This window comes from Lissotriton vulgaris, chromosome 9, assembly GCF_964263255.1.
Source record: "Lissotriton vulgaris chromosome 9, aLisVul1.2, whole genome shotgun sequence".
Lineage (NCBI taxonomy): Eukaryota > Metazoa > Chordata > Amphibia > Caudata > Salamandridae > Lissotriton > Lissotriton vulgaris.
This window is the reverse complement of record NC_141697.1, coordinates 1,079,892,664-1,079,918,443: the sequence shown is the minus strand read 5'-3', so window position 1 is coordinate 1,079,918,443 and position 25,780 is coordinate 1,079,892,664. Positions and strand designations below refer to the sequence as shown.

The following is a 25,780-nucleotide window of genomic DNA, read 5'->3' as shown; positions in this document are numbered from 1 at the left end:
TGTTATAATTTGTTTTACTTGTTATTACATTGCCATTTAAAATTCTTTCTATTGGTAAAGTCAGATTTTAAGTCCCAGTTTAGAAAATGTAACTTTTAGCACTTTAGCATGTTGTTGTCCTAAGCATTTGGTGCTTTCAGTCTGTGTCCTCGGTCACATGACTGTGAACAATTGGCAGTTGGTTAATGTGTATTTTTCCCAGACAGTGAGACAAAGTGGGACTAGGTATGGCCAGGATTGGCAAGGCAGGGCTGTTCCCTGCCCAACTTACTTTTCAAAGGAGCTGCCTCAGCACACTCTCAAAGACATTAACACCACTCTTTTGTAACACTAGATCTCTTGGAGCCTGGGCAGGAGGGAAGGAAATTGCAGATCTATCTTTGGGGGGAAAACTCCAAACGTTTCTTCCATTTCAATGGTGGTACCTGGTATATAAAATAGGACCCCTAGACCACCCTACAGTTCTCCCCTGAAGCTGCACTCAGAAGGCCTGCCTTGTACTTAACACCTTCAGCGCGGCGCAGATTCCTGCGCTGTGCTGAACGTTCTAATGAGCCAACGGGCTCATGACGGAACGGTTCCGTCATGAGCACAGGCCAACCGACGCTCATGACGGAACCGTTCCGTCAATAGCATCGAAGGGGTTAAGAGGACTGCCCTGCTACTTGAGGCTTGCTTTGTACTTCAGGGGACTGACCTGCTGCTCCCAGAGGACTGCCCGAAACCTAGGACTACAAATTGAATCCAATGGCAAGTTGGCTGGCCTCCTGTCCAGAAGTATAGGGAAACAAAAAGCTCTAACAACGTGAATCTGGCACTTAGACCATTCCTGAAGTGAGTCCTACCCTCTAGTTTGGGACCCTAGAAAGTTATGTTATTTTTAATGTTATGTTATGTTAAAAAAAAATGTACACAGCGCACAAATACCAGTGGTGTCTTGGCGCTAGCAAACCGAGAAGCAAACAGAGGCATTAGTCAAGGAATAGCCAAGTCTTGATTGCTTTTCTGAACAGCGTTCGGGAAGGCAGATTTCTGATGTTAGACGGGAGGGAGTTTCAAAGCCTTGTGGCTACCACCACAAATCTTCTACCACCCCAGCATGCTTTGAAGAATCTCTGAGAGAGTATCACTTTTGCCTCTTGTGATCTCAGGTATCTATTTGGTGAGTACGAGTGCAATGAGTGTTTCGGGAACCGAGGGCTGGTCCTGTATAGTATAGTGCTTTGTAAGTAATACAGAGGTTTTAAAATTGATCCAACTTTTAATTGGCAGCCAGTGTAGGTTCTGGAGATGAGTTTCCACCGACTGGAATTTGGGAATTCCCAAGAGAAATCTTGCGGCCGTGTTGTGGATCATCTGGAGCCTATGTAATTGCTTCATGGGCGTACCAAGGTATAACCCATTACAGTAGTCCAGTTTAGAAAGGACTAGGCAAGTGAATACAGTTTTCCTGCTTTCTGTTGGGATCAAAGGGAGGACTTTCTTAATTGCTGTAAGCCGAAATAAACTTGATGATGAAACTGCCTTAACTTGAGCTTCAAAATCCAGTCTCTGGTCTATCATCACACCCAAGTTTTTTACTTTGGGGGCTGGCATAGGTGGTGTTCCCAGGTCAGTTGTGCTAAATGTGCCCGAACAGCCAAAACCCAAAATTTGGGACTTAGAACATTTACAGCTCAGCTAAAAAGTGCTCTGAGAACCAAGAGGAGACAGAAACCTACCTGTTCGCTGATCCGCACAAGTTGCATCGCCGGTCGGCCTGACATTGCAGTAGCTCCTGCTGCATTCTTCTTCGCAGAAGCAAATCCTGCTCAGCGGTTACTCGCAGAAGGAGTATCTAGCCTAGTTCCTGGGGCAGCTTCGTCCCACTGGAGATTTGCGACTTCCATAAAAGTGACAAAGTCTGAATGTAGAAATGTTCACCTTGACTTTGTACAGTGACTCTCTCAATGACGACGCATCCTCCTCAGACAGCGCTGGCTGGCCTGGCCCGCTGAACTTTGCCTTCTCAGATGTTTTTCCTTGAAACGTCGTCTAAGTCTGAAGGCAAGCTGAGACCAGGCCCAATCCACTTTGTGTATCTGAACCACGCACCATCACAGCCAGTCATAACTTTTGACTTTTCCCCGGTCTTGCGTGACTAGGTGTTTGTGGTTCGTGCTTTGATCTTTTAGGTGCTATTTTTCACTGTAAACTTTAAAAGTTCATAACTCCGGTTCTACTGTTTGGATATTTCTTGTTTTGGTCTTAAATCATTTATTACATTTTACTCTACTTTTCTAAATTAGTGTTGGATGTTTCTTGTGTTGTATTTTCACTTTATTACTGTTTGGGTGCTGCGTAAATAAATACTTTACACATCGCTTCTAAGTAAAGCTTGACTGCTTATGTGCAAAGCCACCAGAGGGTTAAGTGCAGATTAATTTTGTGACTTTTGTGTTTCACCCTGACAAGGATTGTGTTTTGCTTGATGAGAGAGAACACACCCTCCACCAAAACCCCAATTTCTAACAGTTACCCTAAAACAATCCAGAGGATATGTAAGAGTAACATTTCCCAGAAATAGATTAATTATTCTCTCTCAGCTGACCTAAAATGTAGGGATGCCAAACATCAGAGTAGTGTCTAGAGAAGAAACTTGCTCGTTGGGGGCTAACACTGCAGGATACAGACCCCGCTTACCCTGCCAAAGACTTGCACTTCATCACGACTCTTCCCCGCCGCCGCTCCTGACACCGCGGCCGAGGAGCGGGGAGAGCCAGGGGCGAAGCAAACTACATCACCCAGCGTCCCTTGGTGTTCCCAGAGACGCGAATTGACGCGTCAGGATCCTGCACCCGGAGGCGCTTATCAGACGGCTGCTGCTGCGGCAGAGCGGGGGCACTTGCTCGTTGGGGGCTAACACCGCAGGATACAGACCCCGCTTACCCTGCCAAAGACTTGCACTTCATCACGGCTCTTCCCCGCCGCCGCTCCTGACACCGCGGCCGAGGAGCGGGGAGAGCCAGGGGCGAAGCAAACTACATCACCCAGCGTCCCTTGGTGTTCCCAGAGACGCGAATTGACGCGTCAGGATCCCGCGCCCGGAGGCGCTTATCAGACGGCTGCTGCTGCGGCCGAGCGGGGGCACTTGCTCGTTGGGGGCTAACACCGCAGGATACAGACCCCGCTTACCCTGCCAAAGACTTGCACTTCATCACGGCTCTTCCCCGCCGCCGCTCCTGACACCGCGGCCGAGGAGCGGGGAGAGCCAGGGGCGAAGCAAACTACATCACCCAGCGTCCCTTGGTGTTCCCAGAGACGCGAATTGACGCGTCAGGATCCCGCGCCCGGAGGCGCTTATCAGACGGCTGCTGCTGCGGCCGAGCGGGGGCACTTGCTCGTTGGGGGCTAACACCGCAGGATACAGACCCCGCTTACCCTGCCAAAGACTTGCACTTCATCACGGCTCTTCCCCGCCGCCGCTCCTGACACCGGGGCCGAGGAGCGGGGAGAGCCAGGGGCGAAGCAAACTACATCACCCAGCGTCCCTTGGTGTTCCCAGAGACGCGAATTGACGCGTCAGGATCCCGCGCCCGGAGGTGCTTATCAGACGGCTGCTGTTCCCGCCTCGCGGGACGCGCGCGGGCGATGCCGGGCTAAGCCCGGACAAAGGGCGGGCCCTCTGTGGCCCTCAGAGGCACGAGAAGGCCGGGTCGGGACACCCCACTTGGCTGTTACGAACTTGGCTGTTACGAACTTGGAGGTACTGTATCCATTCATATTGATTCTGAAGACACCATGTCCATTTGGGAGGAGCTGAATGCCCTGTGTGGAACGAACTACGCCCTGAATGTATCTACCCCCCCTATAGTGGGTAGAGATGCCGATAAGGTAAACGACACTGACATTGAGGATACCGATATAATGCGCACTAGCCCCCCACTACAACCTCCCAATCCACCAAAAATATTGCCAACTGATGCATTGAACAAAACACCTGACCCAGTTTCCCCACTTCAAATAACCCTGCTGGCACAGATCGAACAATTGCTCACAACCACACTATCACCACTGATCACTAAAATAAATGAGCTGGGAGACAGGTTGACCAGTTTTGAAAATAAATTATTAAGGATCCCTATCCCAACTGAAATAATTGCCGCATCCACCTACCCTATTCCCCCTTGCAACAAAGAAAACCCCAAACCCACTACATCTATGAAAGCCCAAATTCCTGAACCCCTCATCTCTCCACCAATTCCAAGAGGCCGGGACATTATTTCTAACTCCGCACTTGCACCACATAGACTACCCAGGTTTGTACATGAAAGCAGGAACTGAATCAACCTACCCCCAGAAGCTGCCCCCTTCGTGACTGTTCTTTCTGGGGTCCCTGGACCTATCCAGGGCAAATTTGAATCTCATCAGGACTTGTTAAATAAAACCATCTCCTGGCTAAAACAACACAGACCTTTGCCACCTGCTCTAGATGGCGGCATATTGAGGGTCAGGAGGGTGGGGTGGCTTGGTACGTCACCCAAAGACATTCCGGGCGACCTTATTTTAATTAAATTCAAAACTATGAACATTGTCCCATATTTGCGATTCTCCCAACCCAAAGAGGGAGACGGTCCCATTCACATTTGGGACTTGTACGATTTTTACCCCGGCCCTCGACCCATCCCGTCCCTAAGGCAAACGACATGGAACCATAATTCTTGGTAAAAGGAGATGCCATAACTAACAACGGATTAATCGCCACTAATAGCAACTACAGTTGCCAAATTTTTGGGTTGGGCCTGGTCTATCCGGGCAAAGGCACTTTCTTAGGGCTGTTTATTGATCTATTTCTATAATGTCATTTTTGCATTCCACTATTTACAATGAACTGGGGCTATGAAATATCTGAGGAATATTGCTGATCTATGAATTTATTTTATCAATTTTAACAAGAGCCTTATCCGGCAGTTATAGGAGGTTTAATATTTTCTTAAATTGTTCTTAAAATTTGTAATATTTATCGTTTTAAATTGTGTGTATCTGTATGTTGTGCTTTTATGACAAATCTGTCGAATAAAGCTATTTTGACTGAGAAGAAACTGGCATTTGTTTTCTCTTGTAGGTTTTGGGGAAATAAGTAGACCCTTCTGTCCAAAAGGGACTGATTCACAATTTCTGTTCCAGCTAATTTGTACTAAAGTTCACAAATACCTTAATGTTCCAGTTTTAACTCACATTTCCTATTCACAAATCATAAGTTACACTTTAAAATGGGTTTAGTCTCACATAAGATTACACCAGACTGGGAGCTGAGCTGTTCTGTGGGGTGTGGTGTTGCTGCTCCAGGCTTGCCTACCTAAGTTGGTAAAAATCCATGAACTTACAGGTTTGTGGTTATTCACAAACGTTTGACAGGCCCATTCCCATACTCAATGTGGTGGGAGTTTCCTCCACTCAGGCATAGCAAGTCAGTATAGTCAGTAGGATTGGGGAGGGCACATTCCCCAAATTCATTGCGCTGCAAGTAAGGGATTTCTCCACACAAAAAAAACCTTTTTGCAGCAAAGGAAAGAAACAGATTCAAAGTTCAGGCAATTGTGCAGCACATTTAGCAATGTATATGTTTTACACTTATTACATTTATACATAAGTAACTAGATATGCTTGAGAGTAACATGGGTTTCACACAGAATTTTGAACAACTCCTGGGAACCTCTATTGCTAGCTGGTTACTCAGAGAAATATTTTGTTTGTACTTGAAATCTAGACATTATTATATAGAAGTACATTTTCCACTACCTTTGCCATCATTCCATGGTCAAATAGATGGTCATGGTAAGAGGGACTGTGCACTGACATAATGCTGTGGTGTGGATTGTTCTGGGCTAAACTGCAGTAGACTATCAAGCAATTTGATGATCCTGTTGCGTAATGTAATGTACCGCCAAATAGTCTGATACCTTCAAAAAAAGTGGTGCACGCTCTAACTCCCCTTTTTCTCAAGAAGGAATTATAAATGATTAACAGGTGCAAGTGGTCATTGCATAATATTTGTAAAGTAATCAGGACATCATGTAACTAAAATAATTGAGGTACCACATTGTCTACTACATGTAAACAGAACAATGTAAGTAGGACCTTAATAAGGCAGAGACTCGGTTTCTGCTCACTACAGGTTTAGCTAACTCTGCATGGGGGTGACCATGGAGTCAAGAAACTGAAGTAGGGCCCCCTTCATATGACAACTTGTTTTAAAGTTTAAAAAACACATGTCCTTCAATGAGAAAGAAAACGCAGCAGATCCAGTGTAGCAGCAAATTGCAGGGTCCAGAAATGCCCTGACCATGGGGAGTAATGACCCCTTGGGACCACCCTACTTTCCCCCCACTGGCACGTGTGTAGCAGTTAAGGGTGGGAAGATTCTTTTGCCCTGGTAGAACATACTTGTGCTGTTGGAACCAGATGCTCACTTTGCACCAGAGATACTGATGATAGAACAGAAGTTCCTCCACTGCTTCACTCCACATCGAGCCTAACGTTGTCTCGATCAGTATGACAACTTCAGTAGTTTGAGTGGAGAGGTCTCCATCATTGGGAATAAACAATGTGATGACACACGCAGGCATTTCAAATTGACAAAGCCTTTTGCAGATTAATGCTGGAAACCCTGCCTGGTGCACTGAGGTGATCTGTGCTAGTAATCCAGTTTATGGGGGCCACTAATGTAATCTTGTCTGATGTGGTCACTATTACAACACTATTAATGTTAGTAGCTCACATGATTTTCATCAAACCTAAGTAGCTTTTATTTACAAAGAGGTTGAAGACCCTTGCTTTATATTATATGGTTTGGGGCAGCGCCCGATTAAACCCTGTGGAGGCCCTTAGGCAGTCGAAAGTTCGGGGCCAACCTCGCAAACAATTTAAAAAAGCTTGATTGTAACTTTCTTTCAATATTCTTTTGATCCGTTGTCGCGGTTCCCCTAAAAGGAGTTGGGCCCATAGGCCGATGCCTACTTTGCCTATTTGGTAATCCGCAACTGTTTTGAGGTGGCCAGGGCTTCAAGGCCCTATGAAACGAAACCTTATGTGTCTTCCAATTCTCTTACCCGGTTCTCTGTGTTTGTCCTGATCAGTCAGATGAAGACTGGGCAACTTGTGAGCTGGGAAGTGCCCAGCACTTGCTCACCTCCAGTCTGTGACAAATAATGGTCCTTTGCTCATTCTCAGTCCACTGATGTTTTCGTAGAATGCGCGTGCAGGAGTACGTTCAATCACTACATGAAACAATGGCGTGCCTACTGTAGGAGGGCGGAAAATAAAGCATTTATCCAAATGGACTGTGCTAATGTTCCTGGCAAAGTCATTTAAACAGAGAGAAAACATTTTCGTTGAAGAACAAGGGAATGATAAATGAAGCCGATGCTCAGCACTTTAATGGCAAATCGTCGCAGTTCAGTGTCAGCCTTGGCGCGCACATTAACAAATGATTGTAAATTACAGCGCACACAGGAGCCCGTTGAATAGGTAATCTGGGCAGGCGAGAGGAGCGGGCTCCTGGGCGGTGGGCGCCATTTACACACCTCCACGACTCGGCCGCCATTGCACAGAAAGGAGTCAATCAAAGATGAAGATATTAAATAGAACTGCAAACTGAACTCAGAAGCAATTTTGCTTTCAAATGGTTTTTCAAATGTAGATGTTAAGTGTGAAATGAATGCAGCTAATGACCATAGCTGCGAGAGTTATGCACCTGCTGATCAATGGAATATTATTATAAATGAGGTTGATTTTCTTTTTGACTACCTCATTTTTTCTCAACGTGCTCTCATTACTTTTCTATCACATATCTGACCCTTAGATATGAATGCTCAAGTGCAGACATATTAAAATAAAAAAAAAACGCATTGCCACTTGCAGCGCTCAGAAGGGAGGTGCATTGAACATTGCCCTGGGGTTCTTAGATCCTTGATGCGGCCAGTTTATTTTTCATAACAGTAATATAAGCCGATTTTGTTATTGCGTTTGTGATGGCTTTTGATACTTCTTTTTGATGGAATAATTTAGTTCACTGATGACAGGGCAATCTTGTTTATATTCAACATTTTACTTTCGGCTTATCACTGTACATTTTAACCATTTGAACATTTCGCAACATAATTTTGAATAAATAAACTCATTTCTAAATACACTATCCGATATATAAAAATGATCTACTTCATTATTCTATCAAACACGTTTTTTTTTACAAAACATATATATCACAAAGAACAATTTCTTTTTGCCACAGAATCGCTAGTTTATTTCAAACCTTGTTTTCCTATACTACAATTACCATAGAGGTATCCCATTACAAATGCCAATCACGCCTGTTACGGACCCGTGACGTTTGAAGGTAGTGATTCAGATTGCCATTTCTGCACGATGTGTCATCTTCTCAATCAGAATTACAAATTTACAACAGCAATTGCAGGGCTACATGGGGAATTGTTGAAAGCACTCAAGCCAACAATACCTGCTTGATGTTTTTACTTTGCATCTGTGGATTGCTGTGAAAGGGTCATACATTGATTGATGTTTTGGAGACATTCCAGCAAATTGATGCAGTGACTAAACTTTTATTAAACTCTATGTATTTCGGCATGTTTAATATTAAAATACGTTTCAACTCCAAAGCCCTCAACCATGTGTTTCTGCATTGCTCTATCAGTTCTAAAAATATCTTCAACTGTTTAGCATGAATCTGCTTCGGATGATTTTTATTCACAAAATAGTGCCCATTGGTGGGAGGGATAATGTATTGGGAAAAATCAGAAATCGTAAAGTAGAGAATCGAACTGAAAGACACAACCTTCATGTCCCTTTGTAGAAATGCAACCAAAGAGGTAGGGGCTTGTTCTGCAGTTTGAAAAATATGTAGAACATTAGTTATTATTTAAGGTTAGGAGCTTTCTACTTATGTGCATCAGTGATACTGCAACTCATCGGAATGATGCACATCTACTAACCAGAGGTTTAACCAAACCTACAAGTAAATCTCAAAAAATGATGTGGGATGTTGCACTCAGTGGTGTGCACCTGAAGGTCAATGCTTACCAGAGAGCTCAGACCTCTCACTATTACAATTTAACATCTGCATGCCACCACACTGGTACGGGCAATAGACCGATACCAGCTCCTGATCCAAGTGCACATTGATGATTTCCAAATACATCTCGAATTGTATAATGAGAAAATAGCGATGAAAAGAGAACAGGAATTGGAAAAGCCAATAGGTCTGGTGTTGGCTGCCAGACTTTTTGAATGTTAGGTTTTTTTGGGGTCAAATTTCTTGTAAAATTACATTGTTGTGGGAGCAGCTGGGCCGTCCACAATATAAAAATAGAAACATTAGCTAAAGACAAATATTCTTTTTTTAATTTGAAAAGGCAAGCTTTGTCAAAGTAGACCTGCACATTGAAGGGACCTGATTTGTGGTAGGATGTGCTCCTTGTGAAAGAGCAGAATGCCTTCACTCACAGTGAAGTTAGCCAATGGCTGATTTGGGCTAACCTATTGCCCCATGCCACTGTAGTGGGTGTAAGGAAAAATGTGAATGACACGGAACAGACCATTTGATGAAGAAGTCTGACTGACAGCCCTTGAAGTAAGCATGCTATATATAACATTTTAGGAAAATGAAAAGGTCTTCAATAATGTCAGAACTGGGGGAATCTGATAGTGTCTCCTCTATTCACATTTTAACCATTTGAACATATTCAGCACCAAAGACACCATCCGCACGATGAACTCCATCCACTCCGGATCTCCGACAGACCCCTGCCCTCACCACGTCTTGAACAAGGCGACGCTGTCATCGCACCCCACCTGCGGGACATCATCAACACCTCCTTCGACACCGCCACCTTCCCGGAGAGCTGGAAGCACGCCGAACTCAGGGCTCTACTAAAGAAGCCATCAGCCGACCCCACCGACCTCAAGAACTACCGCCCCATCTCGCTGCTCCCGTTTCCGGCAAAAGTCATCGAGAAGACCGTCAACAAGCAGCTGGCCACCTTCCTCGAGACGAACGGATCCCTCGACCTCTCGCAGTCTGGCTTCCGGGCCAACCACAGCACCGAGACTGCCCTGATCGCAGCAACCGATGACATCCGAGCCCTGCTCGACAACGGAGAAACAGCGGCCCTCATCCTCCTAGACCTCTCCGCGGCCTTCGACACTGTCCGCCACCGTACCATAGTGCAGCGCCTCGGCAACGTCGGAATCCAGGAGAAGGCACTGGAGTGGATCATCTCCTTCCTCGCCGGAAGGACACAGAGAGTCTGCCTCCCCCCGTTCAGATCAGAAGCCACCAAAGTCATCTGCGGCGTTCCTCAAGGCTCCTCGCTCAGCCCAACCCTCTTCAACGTCTACATGAGCCCCCTTGCAGCCATCGCACGCCAGCACAACCTTAACATCATCTCCTACGCCGACGACACCCAGCTGATCCTCTGCCTCACCAACGACCCCGCCACCTCCAGAGCCAACCTTCACGAAGGGATGAAAGAGGTAGCCGAATGGATGAAGAACAACCGCCTGAAACTGAACTCGGACAAGACGGAAGTCCTCATCCTGGGATCTTCACCCTCCGCCTGGGACGACTCCTGGTGGCCCCCCGCCCTAGGCAGCGCACCCAAACCAACAGACCACGCACGCAACATGGGCTTCATCCTGGACTCCTCCCTCTCCATGACCATACAAGTCAACGCCGTCTCCTCGTCGTGCTTCAACATCCTGCGCATGCTACGTAAGATCTTCCGGTGGATCCCCACCGAGACAAGGAAGACGGTCACCCAGGCCCTCGTCACCAGCCGTCTGGACTACGGCAACTCCCTCTACGCCGGAACCACCGCCAAACTCCAGAAGAGACTCCAGCGGATCCAGAACGCCTCAGCACGACTCATCCTGGACATCCCCCGTCGCAACCACATCTCCAGACACCTGAAAGACCTGCACTGGCTCCCGCTTCGATCAACCGGCCACGCCCTCGCCACCGTCCCCCGCATCCGAAGAGCCACCGCAGGGAGAAGGTCCTTCTCCTACCTCGCCGCCAAGACCTGGAACTCCCTCCCGACCCACCTCCGCCTGACCCAGGACCATCTCGCCTTCAGGAAGCAGCTCAAGACCTGGCTGTTCGAGCAGTAGCAGACCCCCCCACCCCCCTAGCGCCTTGAGATCCTCCGGGTGAGTAGTGCGCTATATAAATGCTCTGATTGATTGATTGATTGATATTCCCTCTTCTTCTATCCCTAGATTTTCTAAATTGTGTTAGAATTTTCTTTTCTTTTTTTTTTTAACTGTTTCTTAACTGCCATTTTCTATTTATATTCCAGTAAATCTTTGACATATATCGAAATATATTGCTTAAGCAGGTGGATAATAAACATGACTGTATCACACCATTTCTAACATTATTGAATTCTCAGTTAAAGCGTAGTTCAATTGATATTTAGGGAGGCATGGTTAGTTGTTCATCCATTAGCGTAGCTTCATGAGGGTTATCTGTTCCAGCTAAATACAGCTCAGGAATGACTGCCGTCTTGCACTCTCCATTACTCTCAAATATTTCCTCAAAAAATTGTTAGGGTGCTTGTAGTGTTCAATATGCTCAGTTTCCAGTATTGTTCTCTCTGACTGTGCGGAAACAATAGTATGTGTGTTGACATGTGGAAAAAATAATATAGTAACAGTGTGGATCCCCTACTGTGAGGTCAGTAGTGTCCCACTTTCCGTTGTTCAAGGGTCAGATTTGGGTTAGTTGATATTGGCAAAAAGCGTATGCTTACAGACAGGGGAAAGGGCAGGGCAGCTAGTTGCCACATGGGCGGCATGTTCTGATGCAATTTTACATTACCCTGGGACTGTGCTCTCAGTTAGGATTCGACCCCCTGTGATTATTCAATTCCTTTCTATTGTGAACCCATTCCCATTTTCCTTTGATGGTGATGCGTCATTCCGTATCCCTCTTGTAGTCTTTATGGGTCGGTAAGAGAGAGATGGTTAACACTGACCTGATGGTGGTGTGTGATAGGCTGTGAAGTGTACCCAGTTGACAGGAAGTCAGAAAAAGGTTAGTTATGGTAAACCTTTCCCCGCTGGGATTTGGGAGGAAGTAAAATCCATGTAGAATAAGAAAAACAGGGGAACATCAGAACATGGATGGGCCGCACATGTATTCAGATGAACTAGAACTATCTACGTGTGAAACGTGTCAGATGGAAGACTGTGTCCCACCACTTTTGAAGCCAACAGCCTTGGAAATTGCTTGAGCCTATCACAGTAAAATTAAAGATCTGTGCTTGTTTTCTGACTCTGACCTCACTGTTGTGGGGCGAAACAACAGTATTGGCAAGAGCACTTGTTTATTTACTCTACATGCTTTGGAAGACCCTGTCACGCCTTCAAACCAGCTCCAATGTGGAAGAGAAGAGTGCCTTATTCACTTTCATTTAGCATAGTCTGCCCTAACTTAAAAACTTGTAGTCAAACTTTGAATACAATATAAGCATCCGACTGATCCTCAATCTAAAGAGAAGTGAGCCTCCATTAAAAGTCCAACCTTGGATCCCAATTGATTCTAAACTTCAATCCAAAGGCATAGTATAAGGGTTGCTTTAGCATGGCAAAGTAATACTTGTAGAAGCTGTTTTCGTATTATGCGCCAACCAAAGATGGTTTGGCAACGTGCACACAATGAACCACAATTTAAGCAGAAAAATCACAGGGCAATGTCCCTCTGAATCCAGCACTCAAGGTTCTCAAATTGTCTCGACCCATCACTGGGAGCAGTACATATTTTGTGCAGAAAACTCCTGAAACTAGAATTGTCCAGGCAGCTTTTTGACTTATGGAAATTATTTCATGTTGTAACCACGTGAAGTCTATTAATTGGGCCCTTAATTCCACAAAAGGGGGTACGATTTCTTGGCTAAGTCTAATACTTACTGAATTTACTTCATGATTAGAATGCCCTTGCAACATATATTTTGACCATATTCTAGATATTCACACCTCAACACAAATAACCTGGCCTAGTGGTATTTAACAAAGAAAGTCGACTGGAATATAACCCTAAATGCCTGGTTGTACCACAACCACAATCAAATGGAGGCATGCAGGCTGAAATTACCAGAAGCAACCATGAAGGGCAGAACTCACCTCATTGCCAGACTGGTCTATAAATGCTCATTCCTCTGGCATCAGCTCGGTTCTCCTTTTTACTAAATCTCTAGTATTAATTTTCCTACACTAATTCAGTTCTATATTAACTGTTTCCTCACTTGTCCTGTAACTTTATTAACTGCCATTGGTCGGCTATGTGGGAAATTGGGCACAATGTGAATGAAATCTCTCCTCCGAGTCTAGGGACACAGCAGCAAAGGTGAATGTGGTAAAAAAGGAGAGTGAAAAACTATGACTTTGATAATATGTCTCCCCTTCCTTCTCTAGTCTCATCCCTAGATTTCCTAAAATAGGGCAAGCAAGAGGTGTTTGTTACTACCATGATGGTGGTGTGTGATATGTTGTGAAGGGACCCTGCTTGTCAGTAAATTAGAAAGGTAATCAAAGTAAGCTCCTTCCCAAAAGGGGGGTAATGTCCTGAGCACAACTCCTCATATAATTCAAAGAAGTCCAGTCTTCCTTCTTTTCACACGTTGATTTTATTCTTGCAGTATGATAAAATCTTCAACTTAGATACATGTGACTCTCTTCTGATCCTTTCTAGCCAACACGTGTTTCGTCAGTTAGCGATGCCTCCGCATCTCTGACTTCTTCAGGGCTCTGAATAGATATAAGAGAATACATATTCCTATATTATACAATCCTCCCAACATAAGGTCACCTCCACCTAATCACCCAAGAGTTCAACAGATGATCATGGAGTGACTTTTATGCGAATCAGTTCTTCAATTACTCTCATCTCTATTACATCATTACAACAAGGGAAAACAAGTTATTAAACATAAAAGGCTGATGTTGTAAACATTAATTATGCAACAAAATCTTCAAACCACCGTGTATTGAACTAACTGCTAACAAGGTTGTGAAAACCCTGAGTCCCAGGACCACAAAGAAGCCATCAAAGAAATATTCTAAAGGAAACAAGCTTACCGATTTCAATATCGATCAACAATGTTGCATAGCACATGTACCAAATTCCAGGAAAGGCAATAAATAACTTTATAAACCGAATCCAACAGGAGTAAGACAAATATCATATATTCACCAGTTACACATCATCTCCAACCGTATTCGACATAAAAAGGAGTAGAAAAAAGTGTTTTTTAACATAAACCCTTACCGTCTAGTTTCGTGAGTTCCTCATCCAGAACTGATATTCAACAGAGAGTGTGGTCTGTTGCCTAAAATCACAAGTACAAATATATATATATGAGACAGTATATCGTCTCAATCCAAACTCGCTAATCAATTGTGTACACCGTACACTTCCATACATTTTAAATTTTACTTAAAAATGGTTGACTATCCCCAACCATGTATGTACAAACATATTCAATCCTAATATACCACTTATCGTCAATCTGTATGTTCATATTAATGCATGCAGAGTAACATTTCTGACCGGCAGGTATCCCTACTAAATTCTGTTTCAAGCTCAACCATAAAGAATACACTCTTACATTCTTACTCCAGGTCACACGAAACGTCTTACCCACATTAGACATTCTCTTCGAGCAACCTGTTTGTAGTGCCCAAAAGAACACCTTTTCCATAATATCGCCCACTCATGTATATGTTTTCTACCCTTAATTTAAATAAACTATATACCCATCCAGCTCTTGGGACTCACCTAGATGAACAAGCGTTCTCCTCACCCAGGCGAATCGGCGTAGTAAACATGCCCCATATTGGGTATATTCGCCGCATTTATACTAATCATATGTTCCCTCTGCATATCAACCCCATAAAAAATTGTTGCCACTGTATAACGGTATGGTCATTTCTATCCTCCAAACACCCTAAATTGCCTTCAAAAGTAAAAATTATCGAAATAACCATAGTTAAGTCTTCTAAAAAAAAACTTTGCACACCCTTACACAATATGGCCGCCACAGTACTTCACTTCCCACCTCACTAGAAAGTACATGCGGGGCTCGAGCTCTTCGTTGATTTTAACTTTACTCTAAAACTTTATTGATACATGATGATCGGCGCATAAATGCCATCGTATTATCATACAATAATATTTATAATCCTAAGTCTGTATTTATAAAAAATTCCTTATCTCAAATACTCGTATAGTTTTCGTAAAACACTGTAATTAAATCAACTCAACGCTTGTTTCCAGTAGAACACCCAATGCCAGACTAACCGCGAGTCCCAGGACAACATGAACATTATACCATTGCAAAACCGAGAAACAACTTAAACTCATCCTGTGATAATGCAACCTGAGTTTTTAGATTGTTCTTTAGCAACAATAGATTATCCAACCATATATTCAATGAGTACATATAACTGGTCATGAAAATGGTAACAACTATTATACTAATGATGAGGTGCAAATGAAATCGGCACATCATCTCCCATGCTACATCATACAATTAGTGGAATTCAATATACAACAGAAACATTTCAAAGGGGCTAATTTGTCATATAATGGTTCACATTTCTCCATCTTATTCATACATCTTCTGGCTATCATTCCACATTTACCCAATTGGACCTTTAATTTAGACAATTAGGAAATATTGCATCTTGTGATCTAAATTAAGCCCACTTCTTACAGAATCAAGGGTCATGATCCATCGTGCCTCATTTTGGCACAGCCTCAATTCTCTGTTGCCACCTCTTCTCCCAATAGGGGTATCTCCAGACCATGAAACCTGAAGTGTATATGTTTACTTTGAGCAGTGCATACATTCATATGTTGTGCTAATGGGTAACTCTTATCGTTCTGTTTAACAGCTCTAAAGTGTTCCATAATCCTCTCCTTCATGGGGCGAATGGTACTCCCTACATAAATCAGTTTACAATTGCAGATCAAAACGTATACTACAAATTTGGTCATACAACCGATATGATTCATGATTTTGAACTTCCTTGAACCATTATACTCAAATTCCTTAATAACCTCCATAGCTATTTTACACATACTGCATCTCCCACATTTATAGGATCCATTGTTCAAAGTATGTAGCCATGTTCCTGTCCTTATCACTGGGGGATAGCTGGGACTAACAATCCCTCTTAATGATGTACGCTTCTTATATGTGATACTTGGATATTTCTTCACATGCTTACACAGATCCTTATCCATCTTTAACAGTGGCCAGTGTTTCTTCAAAATACAATATAACTTGTGTGATTGGGGATGATAGTTGGTAATTAATCGTACAGTTTCGTCCTTCCTGATCCCTAACGACTTATCTTTCAATGTTTTACTGCGTTCTAATTGTCGTGCTCTCGTCTCCACTCTGTCCACTACGTCTCTATCATATCCTCGTGTGAGGAACTGTCTTTTGATATCTCTTAAATTATGATCAAACGTTTCTTCCTGACTGCAGTTATGACAAGCCCGCAGCATCTCGCCATATGGGATCGAGTTAATTTGCCTCTTGGGATGCACACTTTCTGCATGCAACAATGCGTTGCACGAGGTCGGTTTACGGTGCATACGACTTTGGATTTTCTCCCCATCAATATACAACTCAACATCCAGGAATACTAATTCCTTTTGACTCTTGGTCATTGTAAATTTTATATTATATTCATTGTTGTTCATAAACTCAAAGAATTCATTGAGTCTAGATGATGAGCCAGTCCATATCATCACACAGTCGTCAATAAACCCCCCACTGTTGGCCACGAGGGCCCCAGATGTGCACCGCCTCGTACCAACCCATAAAAAGGTTGGCAAAAGACGGCGCAAATCTGAAGCCCATCGCGGTACCACACAGATATTTGTACCAGCGGTCATTGAAAAGAAACGCATTGTTATTTAATACCAGTCTTGACTTCTCTATAAGTATGTTAGTATGAGATAAGAATTCCACTGATCGCCTATCCAAAAAATATTCAAGACCATGCAAACCTTTCTCATGTTCTATATTGGTGTAGAGTGCAACTACATCAAATGACATTCCTGTCTCCCATTTGACATCACGCAACATATTCAGTAGATGTTTTGTGTCTCGTATAAATGATGGTAAGTTCGAGACAAAATGTCGTAAATATACAACAATGAACTGGGAAAGTCTTTCGGTTGGACCCCCTATTCCTGATATTATTAGTCTTCGGGAGGAAAATCCAGTGCTTTGTGCACCTTTGGCAGGGTGTACAGACAGGGGTACCTGGGTCTATCTATCAGTAGAAATCTGAATTCATCCTCATTAACTAGTCCCTGATCATGCCATACCCTTAATTGATCATTAATCGTGCGAGTAATTTCAAATGTTGGATTTTCAGACAGTTTCAAATAGCATTTATTTTCACCAAGTTGGTTTAGAATCTCATTTTCATATTCAGTTCTATTCATAACAACCATGCATCCCCCTTTGTCAGCCTCGCGTATTATAATGTTATGATCATGTACCAGATCATGCAGGGCATCCCTTTCACATCTTAACAGGTTGTCTTTAAAACAGTGATATGCATTACCATTATTTTTCCACTTGTCAATATCAGATAAAAGTGCTTTATAGAACAAGTCTATGTTGTCATTAGATAGTTGGGGGGTCCACTAGGATTTGGTTCTAAGTCCACTCCCCTCCCTCATATCATACTGTAACTCCAAATCTTGTAACAGTTGATGCATGGTTATCGGGTCATCCTCATCTTCAGTAATTGACAACAACATAGCTGTATTCTTAATGTCTGATATAGTACATTGAACCTGTAAGCTCCTTCCCAATGGGCTATGGAAGCAGGCGAAATACCTGTGGAAATATAAAAAAACAAATTGCAACGTGCCTAAAAGGAAATGCTGATTCTGGCAAAGGCTCTGGAGTACACCTGAGCTCCTCAAATATAGGCAGGAATTACTAGAAGTTTTAAGCCTAGCAAAAGCGGGCAAAATCCCTTGGCTCAACTACATAAAAAATTAGCTGGGAAAGCTGGAAATTTTGCAATTGTGGACTGTCCCGGAGGTAGCCTGTACTAGGGTCTCACGAAAGCACCTAGTTAAACTCTATTATGATAGCAAATTAAGGGCTTCTATACAGAGTGTGCAAAGTGGAACCCTAATTGATTCTTTTTTTAAAGAAAAAGATTTTTACGCATTTGAGTCTGTGCTGGATGATATTTTTCCTATTTTAACTAGAAAGCTGAACTTGCAGTGGAGATATGCTACTCTGCCAATTAGAGTTTTTACTAGCAAATGGAGCACCTCTACTGCAAAATGTTGTCCGGGCTGTAATTATGACTTGGAAAATTACCTGCATATTATGTTTTTCTGTCTTACAAAAAAGCAAGAAGGTATTGGCTCCTGCCATTGTGCAGAAATTTGGGTTTTAACCAATGTATGCAGGCATATAGAATTCGAAAAACGGATTTATCCGCTATTATAGTTTTTGTGGTAGCAACATTTTTGGCAGCATTTTGGATCAAGCGTCGGAATTTTGTAACCAATGATTAATTCTCAGGTTCTTGTATAGGCTTTATTGTATCAAATTTTCAAAACCATTATATCAGATTTTTAATGATGAATTGCAAAATGAATTAATTTTGAATGTGTTACTGTTGAAGGGGAATTTTTACCATCTGGTATTGCGTAGATTCTTGTTTTTATGATGATGTATGTATCTTTTATGGCTAAGTCAGCCGAAATAAAGAGAACAAAAGAAAGAAATGCTAAAGGATACTGTACAATCCTCTGTACCGTTCTATAATCAAATGTGGCCAAAGAAAAAATATCATAATTGTAATCAATATTATGATTATGATTATTGTTATTTTGACATTAGTGCAACTGCCACGCCAAAAGGGCGTCCCAGCGTTAAGAGAGTGGCACCAGAGACTAGCAGAAGATTTAGGCCTTTTCAACATTTCACGTGGTTGAGCACTGATCAGAGGCTCAGGGGAGACTTTTCCGTATTTTTTTGGGGCAAGGTAAGAAAAGCCTGTGCCTCCAGATCTTATACGGGTGAACGAAGAATTTTTAGAAGAAAAGCATTATATGAGTGCTGTTTGCGAGCCGGTGTGTACTTAGACATCTTTGAGTGCAGAAAAGCTAGTCCCGCTTTTTGAATAGCATAGGCACAGTACCTTAAATACCAGATGTTTCTGTACTGCCAGCCCGCTGAAGCTGTACAAGGAGGGAGAGAAGGATCAGTGGACAGTAATACTTATTAAAGCCATGCCTACCAGATTCTGCATGAGTTACAAACGGCTAATCAAGCGCATTGGGAGTCCCACATGTACCAAACTGTGTCCTTGTGTAGTGTACCTTGTGCTCTTCTAAAGCGCTCCAATACCTTTGGGTTGAGTTTGCGCAATATAAAACTGCAAAAAAATATATATATTATCCACCTGTGATAGCTTTGTGGCTGAGGCTACAGAGCACCTCCAGTCACCACTCAGCAAATTTGGTGTTATATGCCCAAGTGAAACAATGTCTCAGCAGTTATCTGTTTCATGTGACAAATCATTGGAATACTAGCATTAATCTCTTTCACCCCCTTTGGGTCATCATGTAGTCTGACTTGGCATTATGCCACATGCAGTTCTTCATGAACGCCTTCAGGGACCACATGCCATGTCTATGAGAGCAGCGATGTCAGCAGCAGGGGACTGCTGGTAGAACGGCTATGTATTTGTTAGTGGTATTGATTAGCACTGCTGGAGCCCACTTCATGGTGGTGTTGCATGTGTGATTTATGCAAGCTAGTGCTCGTTATGGGAACAGACTTTATAGATGTAGCCCCTCCTTTTTGTCTACACTCTGTTGTTTATCGCAGACTGAGCCCTAAAGTGGTAAGACACCCGCTCAACAAGGGCTGTTACGACGTTTCATGTTGATGGAGCCAACGCGTACTGAGGTTCAAGCTGTACACTAGGTATTAAGGAGAACTTCGTAGCAGGGACGTCTCTCAGCAACCTCTCCCTTTTTATTGCTTCCTCGTGCTGGGTAACTTCCTTCTTTATCTCTACGATTGTTGCCTCAGGTCTGGGTGCGGAAGAGCGATATAGTGTCGGGTGGTGCAGCCACTCATTGTTTGGTGCTTTTTGGGGCGTGACACTTTAAAACCCAGGAACAACTGGTCTCGGTGGGTAAGGTGTACAGAGCTCCAAAGATCACCTAGGGGATGTAGTAAGGCTGGGCTGAACTACTGCCTCGTCATCGTCCTACTGACTGGTGTCAGGTAAGTCATGCTGGGTCAGTGGCCTAAGTGCGTTCTTAGTGCCAGGGAGCTGGGATGCACTTTTTGACTCCTCGCTTCCTCCTTTGGGGCGCAGCGGTTAATCTATGTAAGGACAAAGAATGTGCTGTGGCTCTCACAGCTGGCAGCATCAGTGTCCAGGTGTAAGATCAATAATGTTTGTTGTGCTGATGAGGCCCGTCATCGCCTGAGCCATGTTGGCATAGGCTCCCTCAGTGATGCAAAGCCCAAGAGGTGGGGACCAACTGCTGACGTTTCCTTTCCCCTTTCCCATGGGAGCAACACAATGATTCCCCTGTGGCCCTACAAAGAAATCCAAGTGCAGGAAGGTATTGGTGGCCGTTGGATGCCTTAAGTATGGAAGAGGTTGCCTGGTGGCACCACTGCAGCTTCTTTCCACTACCGAGAATGAGCACCAAGGCAGGAACCTGGGAAAGGGTGGTCCTGCCCGGGACAGTCACACCTTTACAAGTCCTTTAGTGGGGCAGATTTTTGTGCACCACGATCTCTTCTTCTTCCTACCTGGTGATCAGTGGGTGGGTGGGAGTCATCACAGTGCTGAAGTAACAGCACTGTGCCTCTGCCTTCACGCTAAAGTCCACAGCTGCTGACGCGAACAGCCTCACCTCTTCAGGAAGTGTTGGAGTGTCATAGATGTGATGCCTGGCAAGAAGAACCTAGACAACAAGTTGCTGGGTGAGCCCGTAGAGAAGCCCAAATTCTCAAACTCCTTTTTATTGCACCTGGTCACATGGACTTTGAGGTGGTTAAAGATATTGAGAGCACATGTGTGGGTGCCGGCTCATGCAAGAGGAGCCACCCTGCAAATGAGTCCTTGTGGGCACCACAGACAATGCAATTGTTCAATTTTCACTTGGGTAGAGTGTTTATTATTATACTGATTTGTTTTCAATTGAGGGTGGAGAAGAGCATTGTATAGAGAAGTTCAGATTTAATATGAAATTACTGTTTAAGCAATCGTAATAGACCACATGTAAAACAAACCTGGGGACAGCCACTATGTCTGCCATTGGCTGCCTAGCCGCTGACTTTGCCATTGCTTGTTTTATGTTTTGTTTAAACTTTGTTCTTGAGCTGCCAGACCCTCGCAAGTATTCAAAATGTAATTGGCTAAAAGCTGAAATTTTTCTCAGGTCTCAAAATAGCACCCGCTGTCATTGTAGTCCTTGAACCTGAAGGAAACACCTTTGTATGCTAATGTGCTCCTGTGAAAGAGCAGAGTGCCCCTTGATGCATGTTTTAGTGACACAACAGCAGGCCAATGAATGAAAAGGACTGGCTAGTAGTACTAAAAAGTATTGATTGCTCGTAGGGCTGACCTGCTGGGTTGTTATCACTGGTTGTTGCAAAAGCCAGCAGAGGTTTTTTTTTAATGTGTTGCTTCCTCAAGTAGAGAATGTATAAATCATCTTTTCCTGGTACACCCGGTTAACATCCCACTTCAGGTGTAACAACATCCTGCAAAGAGAGTGTTTTGGATGCTATGCTACTGGAAACCAGGAGGAAGCACATCATAAACTCCTCTTCATCAATTTGATGCATATGTATTCACAATATTTTCATCTGTATGATCATGGCCATGTTGTCTTTCCTGCACTTCCGCACAGTCTGTGTCCTTGGCATCATGACACGAAGAAAGGCACAGTGAGCTATGCATCACTGGATGTTAATTTTGGATTTGGAAAAATATGCCCAGAAACTGAAACAGACAGGCAATGCTTTGTGTCTCTCTTTAAGCGGACAGAAAAGCCTACATAAATTGGCAGTTGCACTTTTAGGCACAGAAATCCTGTAATGTGTTCCCATTTAGTAGGTGACAGGGTGTCCCAAGATAGCAGGCGCTCAAGGGGCCGGAACAAGCATGATTATTAAAGGGTAGGCCTTCTCAGTTCCCGCAAATTGAATTCTTTGGTAGGCTGAAGGGCTTTAGAAACCCAGTGTAGAGTGCTGACATAAATTAGCATGTAAAGTGATTTTATGCATGCGGGCTGGCAACCACCAGGTTGAGCTTTACAGCCCAAGATCAATACCTAGCTTTTGAAAGATGAATTTTCTCAAATTCTCATTTTCATTCCATGCTGTGAATTTCATACCTCTGTAATGCCACCCTAAGGTCAGACACTGATTGTCATTTTTATTTTCCCTTTTTTTGTTACAGGATAACCGATCTGGGCAATATCAAACGAAGATTATATTTGTCAACGGTCCACAAGGAGTTATCCGCAACCCCTTTACATGCAAAAATCCCTCTTTTCATTATCAAACGCAAAATCGTAAGTCTCTTGAAACACTCGCAAATTCTGCTGACTGGGAATCCTCCCTCAAGAAGTGTTGAGTGCAGACTTTTGAAGCTCAGGCGTGTTAACTGCTAACCCAGTTACAGATTGTTAAAGAATCCATGTGATGCCAGCCAGCAATGCACAGGAGGACGACTTTAGAAAGCCTGCCTCAGCACTAAACTGTAATTTATTTGATTTCATTCTCTTCAAGCTCGCCATTTGTTTTACAAATGTGAGGTGAACACTTCTCTTTCTTTAAGGTGAAATGCGACACGCATGCATCTCTGTGCATTTATTACACTTCCGGGTAACTATCCCGATCAGTACATTTAATAAGAGAGGGCACTTAGGTACTATTAAATTATTCAATCTTTTTAATGCATGCTAGTTCTCTAGCTGAGATTTTAGTGCAGTCGTCTTCATGTTTAGAACAAACGTGCTTTAGAAGTCACAAATGCCATGTACACTTCACTAAAACCTGGGTACCAGTCTCAGGGCCTTGGTCGTATCAACAACAGATGTGCTTGCTTAGATTCCCTCTGTGTTTTGCTTTTTCCACTGTCTAAAGTGCATGCACATAACTCGCACTTTCTGAGTTAATGGATAAACTGCAGAAATCACTGCTGAGAAACAGTGGGAGGGAATCGAAATTTGCCTAGCTTTGTAACAGTAAGTTTCAATTCTATTAAGGACACGGAGGCTTCAGATTATGCTTTTCCTTCTTCGCTGTTTATTACAAATACAAAACACAGCAGCCCAGAAAAGCACTGAAGTCTAGAAAAATGACTGTATAATCTCCAAACAAAGAGATTAAGAACATGTAACATCCAAATCCAGGAAGAAAAACTACATTTCCCATCAAGTCCATGAATAACTACACAACAATAGTCCTTTCACAGTGTCCATCGCACGAAGATAGGGCGTCCATCTTGTGTCCCCTTCCTCTTTCTTCGCGCGAGTCACGCCGAAACATCAACGGTCCTGCTTCGAACCCTCATTACCTAGTGGAGAACACAACAACAGCGTAAGCGTTGCAAGGCTAAATAGTACAAGTAGAAAACAACAATCATCAACCATCCGCAAAGGAAGAATGCAGCAATACCTTTAATAGCCATAGAAGCAAAACTGTTTACTTACAGCCATACGGGTGGGATCTCCTCCGAAGGATTGGGAGGGATAATCCTCGCCTCCGTGTCCTTAATAAAATTGAAACTTACCGTTACAAAGCTAGGCAAATTTCGATTCTATGTCAGGACCGGAGACTTCAGATTATGCTCGTTCAAAGCTTACTTACCACCAGATGCGCAATATCCACTACCGGCTTAAAATAGAACCTTTTAAAGGTGGAATCCGAGGACCAATCCGCCGCACGCATCAAGTCCTCCAAACGCGCACCTAACGAGAAAGCTTTCGAGGCCATGGCCCCCCTAGCCGAATGAGCGCCAAACATCTTGGTGTCAATGCCAGCCTCCTGCAACACCCACCGCACCCATCTGGCTATGGTGGGGGAAGAAACCGCCTTGTGTGGCTTAGGCAGGGCTATGAGCAATTGCCTCTCGCCCGGAGGGCGAAGTTCAAGAGTGACATCTTCATATGTTTTAAGGCACTGAACCACACAGAGTTTGGGAACATCCGCGAAAGCCGGGTAGGAGATCGATGTCGTCGCCGACTTTGTGCGACGACCCAACGTAAATGTCACCCCTTCTGGTGAGAAAATTCTCGCGGAAATGTCCAGGGCTCTTACATTCGAGACCCTGCGGCATGATACCAAACACAGGAGCATAGCCAATTTTGTGGACAACTTCTTCAGGGACAGATACCTGTTGTGTTGCCAGGAAAGAAAAAGATTCAGCACTACATTCACGTCCCACAGAACGGAATAACGCGGCCCCGGGGGCAAAGATAGTCTCACTCCTCTTAGGAGCCTACAAACAAAAGGATGTTCGCCCACTGGAGCCCCGTCCACTGGCTCGTGAGCCGCTGAGATTGCTGACCGCATCGCATTAATGATGCGGTAAGCCAGGCCTTCCGCCGCTAGGTCTGCTAAGAAATTCAAGATGGGAACAACTCCTGCGACCAGGGGATCCAGGTTTCGTCGAAGACACCAACGAACCCACCTGGTCCAAGCGGATCGGTGCCTCTTTGTAGTACTACCGGCCCAGGCCTTAGACAAAAGGTCCTGAGCCGAGTCCGAAAGGCCTGGGAGCGACCAACGTCTCCGGAAAGCCGCCAAGCCATGAGGCAGAGAGAATCTGGCAGGATAAGGTGGTGTGGATCCCCGTTCGGATTGAGAAGGAGATGTGGGAGCCGGGGGAGTAGGATTGGAGAATCCCAGGAAAGTTCCAGAAGAACTGGAAACCAAACTTGAGACCTCCAAAACGGCGTCACCAAAATCACATTTGCTCTCTGGCGGCGGAGCTGAGCTGCCGCCCTCAGCACCATCGAGAACGGAGGAAACGCATAGGGCGTTCCCTGACTCCAATCCTGGAGGAACGCATCCGTAGCCTCCGCCAGTGGGTCCGGTCTCCAACTGTAGAATCTCTGAAGTTGGAAATCCAGCCGGGACGCAAACAGGTCCACCGAGAATGGACCCCACAGGCTGTTCAGCCATTGGAAAACTTGGGCGTCCAACTTCCAAAGACTGGAATCCCGCAGATACCTTGAATGCCAGTCTGCCACTTGATTGTCCCGGCCCGAAAGATATTCCGCTGTCACCGAGACCCGATGGGATAGGCAATAGTCCCAAAAGTCCTTCGCCAGATCCGCTAGCGCACGGGACCGAGGACCGCCCAGATGGTTCACATAACGAACCACCGAAACATTGTCCATACGTAAAAGGACGCATGATTTTATCAAGTCTCTGGTCCAACAGCGGATCGCGAAGGATCCCGCTAGCAGCTCCAAACAATTGATGTGGAGCCTTTGTTCCTCGGACGACCAAACGCCGCCTGTAGAGAAATCCCCGCAGTGGGCGCCCCAACCAGATCTGCTGGCGTCCGATTCGATGACCAAATCCGGAACGGACCGGAAGATTGCTCGGCCGTTCCACGCTTCCATATGGGAGAGCCACCAAGCCATCTCCCCTTTTACCTCTAGTGATAGAGGGACCAGCTGGTC

The 25,780-nt window shown here is 44.3% G+C and overlaps 1 protein-coding gene across 1 annotated transcript in view; it reads left to right on the top strand.

Annotated features, from left to right (window-relative positions):
* CFAP20DC (CFAP20 domain containing) overlaps nt 1-25,780 on the top strand; it is a 1,688,800-nt gene that overhangs the window by 356,738 nt on the left and 1,306,282 nt on the right. Inside the window, exon 6 of the mRNA XM_086939066.1 lies at nt 22,543-22,657. Within this exon, the coding sequence (XP_086795192.1) occupies nt 22,543-22,657 (115 nt within the window). The remainder of the gene's footprint in view (nt 1-22,542; nt 22,658-25,780) is intronic.